This window comes from Penaeus chinensis, chromosome 37 (genome assembly GCF_019202785.1).
Source record: "Penaeus chinensis breed Huanghai No. 1 chromosome 37, ASM1920278v2, whole genome shotgun sequence".
Taxonomy (NCBI): Eukaryota; Metazoa; Arthropoda; class Malacostraca; order Decapoda; family Penaeidae; genus Penaeus; species Penaeus chinensis.
The window spans coordinates 32,203,585-32,218,584 of NC_061855.1; the positions used below are offsets into that span (position 1 = coordinate 32,203,585).

Below are 15,000 nucleotides of genomic sequence, written 5' to 3' on the forward strand. Positions count from 1 at the left end.
CAATCAAAACCATGTAAGAGTTCCTGAGACGCGCAATTGGCCGGTTGTGGCGATGCTAATACCTGTCTTTATGAGCAGTGATGGTAATTACGAATAGATAAAAACAAAATTAATTATGATACGTTATTAAATGTTTAAGCTTCTTACATCATCGTTGAGCTAAATGGGTACGTTCCTGTTATCGTCGGCATTATGATAAAGGCGTGGCTATCATCTGATGGGTTTAAAGGATTAAACGTTTAAAAATATCTTCATCATCTTCGGGATTATCCGGGTTTTTTTCATCATTTTCATAAGCATAGAAAAGGTGATCTTTTTCTCTAGAGCCCCCCCCCTCCCTCCCTCCAGATTCTACAAGGAAAATAATAAAAATAATATTTTCTGCCGCAGGATCTCCAAGGCCCAATAGAATGCATTGATACTGAGAGATTCTTATTGGCAAACCTTATAGGACACCACTGGATGACACAGTTAATGAAGCTGTGTACTGTGCCTATGCTTACTGGCCTTCATTATATACCTAATACTAGATGTACTAAAAACGTGCAGAGTTTTTTAAAAATCCCACTTTTCATGATGAAAATAGATGAAAATAGACAAGAATACCAGGTCATATTGGAATTTCGACCTTAGAGCTCTCGCCGAGTTCCGGCCATGTTCCAAGCAGGTGGTGATGGTGATGATAATGCCAAAGTTGATTTTAATGATGGTGATGATGGCAGTGATGATGATGGCAGTGATGATGATGATGAGTGATGGTAATGATGATGATGTGACAGAAATAATGATAATATTCCTGATATAATAATAAATATGATTATAACGAAAAATTATGATATAGGAAGGTATTATTGATAATAATAATAATAATATGATAATAATAATGTGACTATAAGAATATAAAGACAAAAAGAAAATATCCTAAATATATTCAGCGTAACTTTGACTGCAATTCTTTTCCATAGATCTTATATCACACTTTTTTCTCAGGTTTTCCTTAAATTTCATAGTCATATTGTCACAGCTATAACAGGTAAACTGAAAAACAAACTAACTAATCATATATTTATTAGATAGTAAAATTACTCATACATTACTGGTAAATCACAAAACATAAATATAAAGAAAAAATCTCGTATGATCAGAAGCTCATAAAAAAATACAATTGTGCTCTTAACATGTGACTGAAAACATTATGACCAATTTTCTTGCAATGGATATTTCAATTGCTACTGCAATAACCAATTTTTTTGCTCCGAACTACAGCAAATCATGACATTATTATATTTCATATTTCATTTTACAAAAAAGGAGATATACCATAGATAATAATAATAATTATTAACAAAAAAAAACAAAAAAATCAAACAACTGTCAAATTAGTCGCAACTTAAAACAAAAAAATTTGGTATGAAGGTTAAGATCAATATTCTGAATATAAATACTTAAACAACTAAAGGATAGCGAGTAAATCTACTCTACCAGTGAAGCAAGTGAAACATACCTGATTCACCGACTCATCACCTGTTAAAAGATCCCATAAAGTAACTCAGACCAGCCTCCTTGAATATATAACGGAAGCCTCACTTTATTCAAAACCACCTTTGGCAAACACTACTATCGAGCAGAGAGGAAAGTGCAATTACTTAATGTAAGTAAGCACCGAAATAAAAGCCTAATGCATTCGTAACTAATGCAGCCGAATAACAGCATTGCAATCATCTAAAAGCTTTGTTTTGATGCTTTTTTTTTTTTTTTTGGTCATTGATATTGAAAATCAAAGAATTGAAAGTATTCTTACAACAAAAAGGTATGATAAGAATACACCTTACTGTATGTGTAAATCGTTCCACAATTAAGTGCCACAGCTATCAATGAAGCAAGTTCTCACAGGACTTGCTTTCATGTACAATTATTTTTCATTCTAAGTCACAGCTTTTGTTATAGCCCTCCAACTGCAGAAAAGTATAGCTGCTCTTAAAAACTCTTTTTGAGATTCTCAAAGGATGAACGTGTATTTCATTTGATGGTAAAGAGAAATAAATTACAGAAACTATTTCCTGATGCTCTTAGCCTAATCACAGATGTTAAATAATATTTGAACTCATGAATTTGTAAAGATTACAGGAACTTAATAAATTATTTAAGTTTACTATGAAAAGAAAAACTTGGTCATTGCACAAAATATTTGTTCTAATTGGAATAGATACTGAACACACAAAAACAAAACTGTTTGCACAATTACTGTATTTAATTTGGCAATAACATTTACACAGACATCAACACACACGCATACATAGGCATGCACGCACATAATCACAATTACATACCCTAACACATTACAATGTACTCACATCTAACCTGGAAAGAAAACAGCCAATTAACTAACTTGTATCCTTTTCTTTTTGACTTCAAAACCAACCTTCACCATCAAGTTCTTTGCAACCAGAATATCGTAAGAAGTATCAAAATAAAACTACAAGTTATCTGACAGGTACTGAGAAGATAACCTATTAGTAAGACTAGAAGAATACTTGAAAATATAGGAACTTTTGGCTGTAGTCCAGAACTTATTGATTTTAGTTGCCTTCTATCCAGTTAGCCCTTTCCTGCAAGACAGACCTATTCTATCTGCCTCTTTATAGGTAAAGTACCTCATTGTAATTTGTTTCTCATTATGGAAAAGGGAGGAGAAAAAATCCCCATTAACTGCACATAACTTTAACATGTGTCTTGCATTGTTCAAAATTTACTGACACCTTTAATATGTGCAACACGGGACTAAATGCATCGTTTCTTCCATCAGTGAGAGCATTGGAAATTAACATTAATAGTAAGAAATGGGAAGACAGAAAACAGTGTTACTCATTCATTCACTGCCCAGAGAAGGTATTCAATGGACTCTTCTTGTTAGCAAAAATATTTGTTCTTATATCATAAAAGGTACAGTTTTCTATTGCTTTTCATAATTATTCAACACGATGAAAACTGGGCTTTAGTATCATTAGTCACACTATTACAACCTATATATGGAAGGAACAACAGTTTAATATAAATTATATTAAAAATGGGCATATCCAATTTGATAACCAATATATAAAATGCAGTCAGAAATGAGGAAACTTTTAACTTCAGATGACCCAAGAGGTACAAACAAAAAAAGGAAAACAGTCAGATCTACCAGTTTATAATCCCTTTGGTTGGCATTTAGCTCACTTCTTTCGTAAAAATGACACACTCTTTCTTACTGCATTACACTTCAGTCTCATGCAAACAAATGGCTGCTTATAAAATACACAACTGTATCATCTCTTGTGGTAACTCTTTTTGTAAAAACACAAGGATCACTTGTGAACAATTCGCTTTTACATTTATGCAAATAATCTTCAAATATCTATAAAAGAAAAGAAAAGAAAAGAAAAAAGAAAAACAATATTCTTACATACACAGTTTGGAACAGATCTCATTTTCATTACCATATTTAATCCTCCCAAATTCTAATATACTGAATAAGCACTACACTCTAGTTCTGGAACTAATGAGGCTTCTGACACTACCAGGAAAAGTACAGCTTATAGAAAGCACATAACCTCATGTAAAATGCATGTCAATTTCCTAAAAGGCACTGTAATATAAATGAACACGAACAAAAAAAAAATCATTTCTAGAATTTAATCAAAGTAGTAACATCTCTGGTTTGATATCACAGGACATCATCAATATATACTAATTATAATGAAAAAGGTCTGTTAACAATTGATATGTTTATGAGTAATACAAGATCTGTTTCAAACTTACATGTATATATGTAATGTAAAAAAAAGGAGCATTGTAAATAAAATATACCACTATAGAGAATCCCTTTACAAAAGTTTCATAATATTACCTCAGATATTCAATAATTAAAGTCTGTGTCATTATAAGTACATGGTAACAAGTATCTTGAACTTTGAATAGAAGAATATGTTCAGAATAATCTTCAAGGAATAAATAGCTAAATGCTCCAATTTCACCTCCTGTATTAAACAATAACACCTGTATATTGTCAGTTATTCCATTATCTTCCCTTATTCTTTCGGAAAGGATGGCACTCTCCTTTTCCTTCTTTCTTTTTTCTTTTTCAGTTATTCTGATGCTTATAATCCTTTCCCTTACATGTATTATAATAAAAAAAAAAAAAAATAAAAAAAAAAAAAAAAATAAAAATAAAAAATATATGCACTAATTCTACATAAAACACAAAAGACAGTAATGTGAAGTCTTCATTATGACAGCAATATCTGCATTTCAAATCCCAACCTTATCTAAGTCATTCAACTATTATAGCACCCAATTTAATTGTAACTTCTTTTAACAGAAAAAAACAACCAATTGCTGATTTTTTCTTAACTGAATATGGAGATACAGCTTATAAATCAATAATAACATAGATAACAATAATAATAGTAATAATAATAATAAAATTAATAACATCAATAATAACATCAGTGACAAATTAACAACTAAGAATAAAAGCAAAGCTTGATACATTCGTTGTGCATGACAATGGAGAAAAATGCCTTCCCTTCCAGCATTTACGTTGGCACGTCTTTGATCAAGCAAAACCAAGAGATCTCTACACCAATTACAAGGTTGTAATTTGCGACAAAAGAAAATGCAAGGTTTTACGTGGGCATCACATCACAAAATACTTATTGCCATAAACAGGACTTACTTATTATACATATTTGGTTTGTAAATATCTTCCAAAAATATATAAGCATATCATAAAATCTGAAATATGATCATATTAAAAAAGGCTGTGATTACTATAATAATTCTGTTTCACTTTCAAAAACTTTCTTAACATTCTGGATACCAGAAAAAATAAATCATATTCTCTGAAGGAAGACCTGGCTGATTTCCTTGCTGAATAAATGCATTTTCACTGCAGAGAAATATCACTATTGTATTTCCTATTGAGGTCATCCACAAACTCTCTCTTCAGAATCTTGACACATCTGAAAGGAAAGTGGATTTAATTAACAATACCTTTATACAAGTAATCATTGTACATAGCAAATATAGTGACAGAGCTTCTTGATTTTATCATTCACAATCAAATATAACAAAGACCAAAATAAATGCAATCCTATACCAATGAATTAAGCAGGAATGCCACTGCATCTCACATCAGCTCTATAAAAACTCAAAGAAATCCTAAATTTCCGATTGCTATGACATTTCTTACAATGCCATCAATATAAAAATAAAATTGACTGCCAGAAAACTGAGAACCATTGGTATGCAACACGTAATTTATGAATTTATGACAAAAAATATTGTAAAATATACACTACAAATATATAAAATATTTTTTCTCAATACTTTATTTTTTTCATTCAAATACTTCAGCAATTTTGCATTAGTATCTATTTAATCTAGCTTCAAAAACCTTAAATCAACACGAGATCTTTTCCCATTATCACAATACAATAAACACACACAATTTCCTCTCAAAATACAACAGACCCTACCTAAATACAAAAATAAAACTGGAACTCACCTTTTGTACTGTGGAGATGTACGGAATTTGGCAATGTCAAGACTTGGGGCGTGAGGCATGTGGACAATGAAGGAGTTCGGAAGGACAATGAAGTCAAAACCCATCACATGTAACTCCATGATATGGGACACCTGTTGAATAGATTCCCATGAAAAGAGGTGATTTATCTTCACAATTACCTAGCTATATTCAATGTACTTCATTTAAGCGCATTTTTGTTCTATCTTATTTACACTTTAGGCCTTAATCAAGTAAAAAAAAATCAAACAGTAGATAAGTATAAGTATAAGTAGTTTATATCCGCAAAAATAAATAACATAATATTTATCCTCAGTTGCAATCTATGGTCAACTAGTTCTTAACAAAGTATAATAAAGAGACTAATATAACAGGCAATTTTCTTCACTTCCATTCATGATATATTCATTATATGAAAAGGACATGAACTGAAAGACTTTATCCTCACCTTGTTCCATCCAAAACCTACAAATCGGGTGTCATATTCAGGAACATCTTTACGCACAACAATGTAGGGTTCGAAATCTTGTTCCCAAGTCACCTGCAGATGAGATTTAAATAAACTTTGATATATCAATACCGAAATAATATATGATAGCCTAAATCTAACATGTTCTATGTGTGGGGCATACTGCCAGTAGAAGGGGAAGAAATCTGTCCACACTGTTAGCAAATTACAGGACTGCACCCACAATAACATTTATTAGCTAGGGGCCTCAATATACTACCTCTGATCATACTCCTTCCTTATCAAATATCACCAGTCAGTGTCTTAGAGTCAAAAAAACAAAAAAACAAATTTTTCACTGAAAACATGACAACAGATCAGAATACAGATTATTGCAAAGAGAAAACATGGTATATCTTAAACCTTCACACTATACTTCACTGAACATATCATAATTTTGGTAATGGTGATTATTCAGATCGATAAACTACTATGTCAGGCACAATAACTGTAGTTTTGCCTTGTGAATTTTGTTTACACATAGATGGCTCCAAGAAGTCCACTGGTAGGTTAGTATGTGACCTCACAAATGTGACCTTTGCCTTCTAATACTATTAATATCAATGCTGTTATTAATGCCAATGACTCTATGATAATCATTATATTTCTAACAATGCTATTGACTATAAAAAAACTTAAAAGAATACTTCCGACCAGCAAGGTAAACAGTAAACAAATGAGATAGGTATGGCATGTAAGTAAATGTTATCCTCAGCAGCAATGGGTTGATACATCAGGAGTGAAAGATTAATGATGATCTTCAGCCTTGGCATAATCACCCTCACCATCAAATATTCTACTTACTCCTTGTACAGTAAATACGGCACCATGTCATCATGAACGTATTAGATTCTCTCATCAAAATGCTGTATTATTTTACTTTAAATGACAAAGAGTAAAAATAAATGAACAGCAACACAAAAAGTAAACTAACAAATTAAGGAACCAGCTCATCAAGTGGAAAAAAAAAAAAATAGTTGAGGACAAATGCAATCCCTGTTGATATTAAGAATAAAGTACTATGACTGGCAATAAACACAAACTCTGTGTAAGATGGAATAATACATTTCCTAACATGGATTCAAACTGACTCCTTCCTGGTAGCCATTAGAGAGAACGGAAGTAAACCACAAGATCAAAGTAATTCAATCATCTATTAAATGGATTTGAATGCTTGTAAGAGAAGGTGTCCACACTTCCGAACCTTGACCTACCTTATACGGAGTGGTCGCAGTCCTCCACTTGGCAAAATTAGTCGGAGCATGACCTTTTGTCCAAACGTGATACCTTGAAGTAGAAATATCAACTTAAACTACATAAAAAATATCCTACAAAGAAAAAAAACAAAAAAACACTGAAACTAACCTAAACAAGGACAAACAAGGCCTTTTTTAATCCATAAATTTCAGCCGTGATCAACATTCCATCTAAATATTTATCATCTTACTCACCTAAATGTAAATAACTCTCCCATATCAAGTCTATTCAGGAGTTCTGCTTTACTGCGGGGAAATGAAAGACGGTAGCGCTGTGTTTCAAAAGCCGGCACGATCCAAGCCTGGAGGGAAAACAGTCGTAAACTAACTTTGAAGGATGTAGTAGAGTTGTCATCACCTTACACATAACTAGATTTCTGAAAAGATGAATTAATTCCTTATACCTGGGTTTTCTATCTATCTATCTATCTATCTATCTATCTATCTATCTATCCATCAAAATTTATGACCTTCAGACACTTTCCTCACATACTGGAAAAAGGTTTACATCTGTTATATACCTAATATACCACCATAAGATTTTATTCAGATGTTTAATACCATTCAGACCCACTATGAACATATCAAGTTCATCAGCTTCATCCTTCTCATGAAAAGTAATACAATAAGCAATTCTTGTCAATGCAATATCATATTTTGTAATATGACAAAAGAAAAAAAAAAAAAAGAAAAAAAAAAAAAAAGCTTTATCCTGAATCTTTAGTCAGGGCAATTCTATGACCAAGCACTTTATTTTATTTATTTATTTATTTATTTAATTTTTTTTATTCATTCTTTTATTTACTTACTTATTTATTCATATATATGTATATACTTTTTTTAGATGGAAGTTGAAACTTTCTACTTTTTGCTAATTTTGATAAAATCCATATGTAAGTGAATTTATATATGATTCATAATTATCTTAAAAAACTGGTTTTGAAGAAACTACAGAATAAATGGTTATTTAGAAAGAGAAAGAGATAACAAATTATCATTAACACATGGATACTTTTTCTTTTTCTTTAATTATTTTGCTCATAGTTACACCACACATCTTAAACCATCTATCGAAAACTATTCACACAATCTTTAATTATCCCTCTGCTGTGGACAATAGTGTAGATCTGTATCTGTTCTTTTGCTAAGTTTATTAGAGACTCATTAAGAATAGTTATTCATTTGATAAAGATTTTCTATATACCACTCAGATACATAGTCCTATAACTTGAAGTGGGATCTAGGATCATTCCAACCACACCGTATCATCTTCACAATACCCATTACTTTCACCAGACACAAATCCCCTCAAAATCCAAAGAGAACCATCATTCCTAATAGACAATCTAGCAGTATCATTTAATTGTTCAAAGCAGTTACTTTTCAAAACCTTTTCTTCATAAAAGGAAGATGCCTATTACCTAATTTTCTTGAGATGTAACTTCTGACTTCTAACTACATGACATTTCACAGAATTCAATTAAATATGTGTCAGTTTTGGGTTCATGAGTCAAATGAGAAGTACAAAATATTATTTCTTATATAAAATGAAAACTGAAAATCCTAAATAATAATCATTAATATAAAATATGCTGTGAAATTTACCAAGATGTATTAATCACTTTAATAGTTAGCATTTTCAGTCTATATTCAATGGAGGGATATGCAGCTCCTGTTCCTCTGACTGCAGAAAACCAGTAAAAAAGGAAAGACAAATCACAATCTGTGGCTAGTGTAACCAGAACTCTATCTAACCTCTTCAGACAAGCAACTGACTATATATATACAAATCATACAATTTGAACACATTTAGAGTCCAAACATTAATATATTTCCCTATCACTGCTTACTAACTAATATAGTGCTAAACTTCAGAATAAATAAGTAAATAAATAAATAGTTTAAAAAAGTACAATATAACAAAAACTTCCTGCCTTCATTATAATATTCTTACCTTCTTACTATCATCAGGATGTAGGTTCTGTAGTGTTTTCCTTAAATACGAATATAGCCCTAACATCGGAAGGAAGTCTATGTCTGTTAGGAAGACGTACGGAGTGTTTACGTGTTGCACTCCTACATTCCTTAGGAAGTTGACTGGATAAAAATTCTGGAATCAAATAGAGGCATATTAAATATTGAAGTCCTGGATAATTTTATCTGTTCAGATATTCAAGTACATAAATATAAATATATATATATATATATATATATATATATATATATATATATATATACAGTATATATATATATATATATATATATATATATATATATATATATATAAATTTATATATATATATATATATATATATATATATAAATATATAAATATATATACATATAAATATATATACATATAAATATATATACATATAAATATATATACATATAAATATATATACATATAAATATATAAATATATATATATATATATATATATATATATATATATATATATATATATATTCATATATATAATACATAAATAATAATGACAGAGCAACACAATGAAGTAATTAAAAAATTGACATTTCTATAAAAGATTATTAAAATCACACTTCATTTCCATCCCCTCTCCTGTCGAATTAATAATAATAACAATAAATTGGCCATCTATAGTACAAAAGTCTACTTTTCTCTTTTCTTATATACATAGATGATATGATCTAATAATGTCATCATCCTAGCTATTAGGAACAAAGAGTAAAAAAGTTACTACATCTACTAGAAGTCCTTTTCCCATAAGTTAGACTCTACAATTGCCACCGTCTGGATGTCCAACACAACACAATATAACAAAAATAACCACAATTTTTTCATGTAGCACAAATAACCAATAAATGGTAAAGGTAGATGACTTGGAGGTGTAACATTAAGTTCCTTTTTAACAAAAATAAAAATCATGATAAACGTATTTTGAAAAATAAATGTGATAATCAGCTCGCATTGTTTGTAAGTATGCATAACATAAACCTTTTAGCTTCATGAGGCACCATATGCAATCAACCACAAATATGCAAAATTCAAAAAGGAAAAAATTAAGGCTGTCAAACTCACCCCCTCCTTGTAGACGACATGATATGCAACATTCTTCCGGCTTGCAATTATTTCTGAACTCTGTGTATATGACAGGAATTGCTGAGCCTCAGCATCAGACATGTATAATGTGAGGCTAACAGGCCCTGGAAAGACATTAAAAGTAAAGCTTACAAAATCTCTCTGATGCACTTGCTATGGTTTACTTCTAAATCTATAATGAAGTTATGAGAGAAGACTCACAGAGAAAATCTTCAAAAGCTGATTTATTTGTTATTTTCGAATAGACATATTTTTTTCATTTTTCTTACTGCAAGTTGCTTTTGCTTTTTCTCTGTGAACTAAATATACACATAAAAGAAACTCAGAATCTATTTACCATTATCATTTTCATAGACACAAAAAAAAGTATTCTTAATCTTATTTTAAAACCCTCCCAAAAATAAACAAAGAAAAAAACAAAATCTTACCATCCCAGTGTTTCAGTAACTGTTCCACCATCTGCAGACGATCCATGGATAATGTAGCAACAAGTGTCACATCAAAACCATCTGGTGTTGGATCATACTCATTGTCGAGGAAAAACAAGTGTGTTCTGTAGTTGGTTTGTCTCGCACGTCGAAATTCATAGCACTCATCTTCTTCATTCAGCTGAAAATAAGAATAACATTTTTTTTTCTAATATATATATCCCAACGTATTACAAAACTTACAGAATATTTATAATTAATTTACCAACATAAAATTATACATTATAATGCTAACAACATTTACCTGAGACAGAGGATTAGGCACAATAATGGACCTTGAATGATTGCACCCAAATAGCTCCCTACGAAGAAGGTTGCCATCATACTCCAGGAAAGTGAGGTGAAGATTGCGGAAGAATTCAACATGCTTATTTTTCACTTTTAATTTCTTTGGTGAGTTCCAGTGGATTGCCTGCGATGTAACATATTAATATCTTTAGTCATATGAGTTTCTCTCATTTTCTGATCTGACAATATAGAGCAAAAAATTTAAAATGTCAAGCATCTCAACTCAAATAATTAAAATCTGCTATCAGAACTAAATTCCAAATACAGACCAAAGCCCTTCACAAAAAGGAAAAGATTGTTCAACATACCTTCAAATCTGTAACCTCCAAGTAACATAACTCGGATCTGGTGTTGTCAGATAACTGCACATTCCACTGGCAGGGAAGATTGTACACGATTTCTGGGTGTTGCTGAAAAAATGCAATAACAAAACCCAACATTAATGCAACCCTCCACAAACAACTACAACACACAAAAAAATACAAAATAAATAATAAAACAATAATAAAAACCATCCACGTGACCAACCTTAATGACAGCATTGATGATGTCCTGATCAGCCAGCTGTGTAGAGAAGAGCGTGGTCAGATCCCTCTCGGCAATTAACTTCCATTTCTGCGACCAGTTGCTTTGCCGCATGATGTCCAGGCGAATGAGGATAACGCCCGTGTTGTATCTGGAAAAGGAAATCAGTTCTGAATAACATGTATAATGGGAACAATATCATCTGTAAATAAGATTAATGAGGATGATGATGACTGATGGTGTTGGTGGTGATGGTGGTGGTGGTGGTGACGGTGGTGGTGGTGACGGTGGTGGTGGTGACGGTGGTGGTGGTGACGGTGGTGGTGGTGACGGTGGTGGTGGTGACGGTGGTGGTGGTGACGGTGGTGGTGGTGACGGTGGTGGTGGTGACGGTGGTGGTGGTGACGGTGGTGGTGGTGACGGTGGTGGTGGTGACGGTGGTGGTGGTGACGGTGGTGGTAGTGACGGTGGTGGTGGTGAAGGTGGTGGTGGTGACGGTGGTGATGGAGGGAGGAGGAGAAAGGGGATGAAAGAAGAGAAGGAAGGGGAGGGAGGAGAAGAAAGGGAAAGGGGGAAAGGAGGGGAAGGAGGGGAAGGGGGAAAAGGGGGAGAAGGGGAAGAAGAGAGGGAGGAGGGAGGAGAGAGGAGAAAATAAGTAAAAGAAGAAGAAGAGGAGGAACGAGAGAAGATTAGAAAGACCAAAAGGAAGAGGATGAAAAAGAGACAAAACAGAAGAGGAAGAGGTGGATAGGAGAATGAAACAAAGTAACTACTTAAAACAACATCCAAAACCTACCCACGACCAAGTGCAGGCCAAGGACGATGTGACTTCCACAATTTGCCAAGGTACCAATCACTCTGATTCTCCACCAGTCCAATGTACTATAATAATAAAATAGACGGAGATTAAAGCTTCCAAAATTCAAGTCATTATAGAAAACAAACAATAACTATCTAGTCAGTAACACAATTATCAACAGGCTATCACAAGAGATATCTCACAAGTCCATCATTCAGTTAACATCTGCCTACCTGTTTTGGTCCAAATTTTGAGAAGAGATTCCACAACTCAGCGATATCTGTGGCGACTGTTATATCGGTGTCTAAAACGATGACTTTCTTGAGTGTCTGTGGTAGAGCCTTGTTGAGGGTGAGTTTCATCAGGCCAAACACTCCGGAATAGTGTTTGTTGGGTACCCAGGACACATCAGCGGCAAGGTTGTCCGTCAGGTAAAAGCTCACTTCAACTGTACAGGAGTGAAGTTATCAATATATTAGGAGCATGAAAGAAACAACACAACAGAGGTTCCTATGAAGATGATAGAGTTATATTGAAAGCTTCCTGTATTTCATAACCAGGCCCAAGTTTTGTCCCTCAATATGTGAAATCCTGTTCTTTAAATTATCTTATTTGCTAACCTCATTTTCTGCTTCCTGATTATTTAAGTAAAGTGATATTATCATCCACATGCAGGGAAAAATAATTTCAGGAAGTAACTTGTAAGAAATAGTACCCAAAGACTATTTACACACTACTTTGCAAATCCTTATTTCCCTCACATACAAGACAAAAAAAGGACTACAACTAAATGCTCTCCATATATCCAGTGCAATGGCTGAAATTAACAGCTCATAGTTACGGTGTTCATATAAAAATTGTTGATTGCAATAGCATCTGTACCTAAGTATAGCCTATGCTAAAATACCTAACTACTTCATAATCAACAATATTCAGAATCATACTGAATACTTTTTTTAGGGAGGGGTGTTGGTTTTAAGTCATTATAAAGAGATCATTCCATGACCTTGTGCTTTGCTATTTCACCCTTCTATACAAACACTAATTTCAAATTCCAATTCAGAGAAATTCAATCTGACTTACCATGAGGGACATTCCAAGAAGAAAAGAGTGCATGCAAGACAACTTGTGCTTTGGCATCTGCTATCATGTGGAAGTGCAGTGGATTGCGGCGATAGAACAGGAGGGATTTGAGAAGGGTCACAACAGAGCGAGAGGAGTTGTAGCCCGCGCACACTATAGCTATATGAAGCACCTCACATTTTGGCACACCGAATTCCTGAAAATCAATGAGAGGATCTTAATATGTATTATGGATTCATGGCTAGCCATTAAATAAAACAAAGATAACTAACCTATTGGTAAAGAAAAGAGAAAAGCAGTAACAGTAATTAGAATAAAAATACTATTACCAGTAATCATATTCATAATACTATTAATAATGTGACAAATAAAAAGAAGATCAACAATGATACAGACAATAACAGTACCAGTGATAACACAAAAACATTAATAAAATAATTTTCAGGAATGAGAAATAATGATAGTAATAGTAATTAGAAACATAACATCATACTCAAATGAATGACACCGATATATCCATTAATAACACCTTTAATAACTTTGATCTTCCTCACCTTTTCTTTGCACTTAGTAGCACCTTGTTCCCCTGTCCCTGTGCCTTCCCCTATCTTCTCTGCCCCATCCTCCCCCTCATTTCCCCATGCCTGGATCAGCTGGTTCTGGGAGATACTCAGCTGTCTTCTCAACAGCTGATTCTGCTGCTCCATCTCCCTGACCCTCTCAGCCAGGCGCACTTCCCTCGGTGTGAGGCCCAGCACATTGGTTGGGTCGGAGCCTGTAAGATACAATTTGTGTCATATATACAGTATTACTCAACTCTTAATTTTTGTACCTTAAGTTCTAGTAATTCAAATATTACTTCTGAATATCTAAATGATAATAATTCAGCAACTATCATGTACAAAAAGCCTATTCAGGATTTTAAGTACAACTAAGAAAGATGAAAACTAAATCTTATGAAAAAACAAAATTCCTCTTAACCCTTGATTTAATTATTCAATCATCATATTCAAAATCTTTATTTATAATTCTATCTACGAACTGTACAGATAAAAAAATAAAACAAATTTACCATCGAGTTTGGTGAAGAGAGCGGCCGCTATTAAACACCCCAAGAACACACCAAGCAATAACCCACACCACCATCTTCGAGTGTGCGAGAAACGCACACTCACAATGCGCTTGCTTCGACGACTTATCTTGGCGTAAGCTGCTACACTCACACTGGAAAGTACAAAATGCTTAGTGTACAGAATCATAAATCATAGTACAAAAGTAAATTTTAACGTACACAAACTATCACCATTTATGGTTTAAAATTATCTGAGCACTTTATCATCATTTGGCATTACCAATGTAGAGCAAATACACAAGTAATTTTTTTTTCTGTCTGCCAGATGAACAGCAAA

At 32.9% G+C, this 15,000-nt stretch overlaps 2 protein-coding genes across 3 annotated transcripts in view; one reads left to right on the forward strand and one right to left on the reverse strand.

The window, feature by feature from the left end:
- LOC125045508 overlaps positions 1–15,000 on the forward strand; it is a 327,557-nt gene that overhangs the window by 204,864 nt on the left and 107,693 nt on the right. The gene's annotated exons all lie outside the window — the stretch shown is intronic.
- LOC125045505 (xylosyl- and glucuronyltransferase LARGE2s-like) overlaps positions 1,052–15,000 on the reverse strand; it is a 15,000-nt gene continuing 1,051 nt past the window's right edge. The window contains exons 2-17 of the mRNA XM_047642798.1: positions 14,664–14,815; positions 14,146–14,366; positions 13,592–13,787; positions 12,742–12,956; positions 12,506–12,591; positions 11,713–11,860; positions 11,493–11,594; positions 11,141–11,308; positions 10,837–11,017; positions 10,388–10,512; positions 9,282–9,437; positions 7,523–7,629; positions 7,286–7,358; positions 6,012–6,104; positions 5,546–5,676; positions 1,052–5,000 (exon numbers count right to left, since the gene is read on the reverse strand). Of these exons, the coding sequence (XP_047498754.1) occupies positions 4,925–5,000; positions 5,546–5,676; positions 6,012–6,104; positions 7,286–7,358; positions 7,523–7,629; positions 9,282–9,437; positions 10,388–10,512; positions 10,837–11,017; positions 11,141–11,308; positions 11,493–11,594; positions 11,713–11,860; positions 12,506–12,591; positions 12,742–12,956; positions 13,592–13,787; positions 14,146–14,298 (2,010 nt within the window). The 5' untranslated portion in view covers positions 14,299–14,366; positions 14,664–14,815 and the 3' untranslated portion in view covers positions 1,052–4,924. The remainder of the gene's footprint in view (positions 5,001–5,545; positions 5,677–6,011; positions 6,105–7,285; positions 7,359–7,522; positions 7,630–9,281; positions 9,438–10,387; positions 10,513–10,836; positions 11,018–11,140; positions 11,309–11,492; positions 11,595–11,712; positions 11,861–12,505; positions 12,592–12,741; positions 12,957–13,591; positions 13,788–14,145; positions 14,367–14,663; positions 14,816–15,000) is intronic.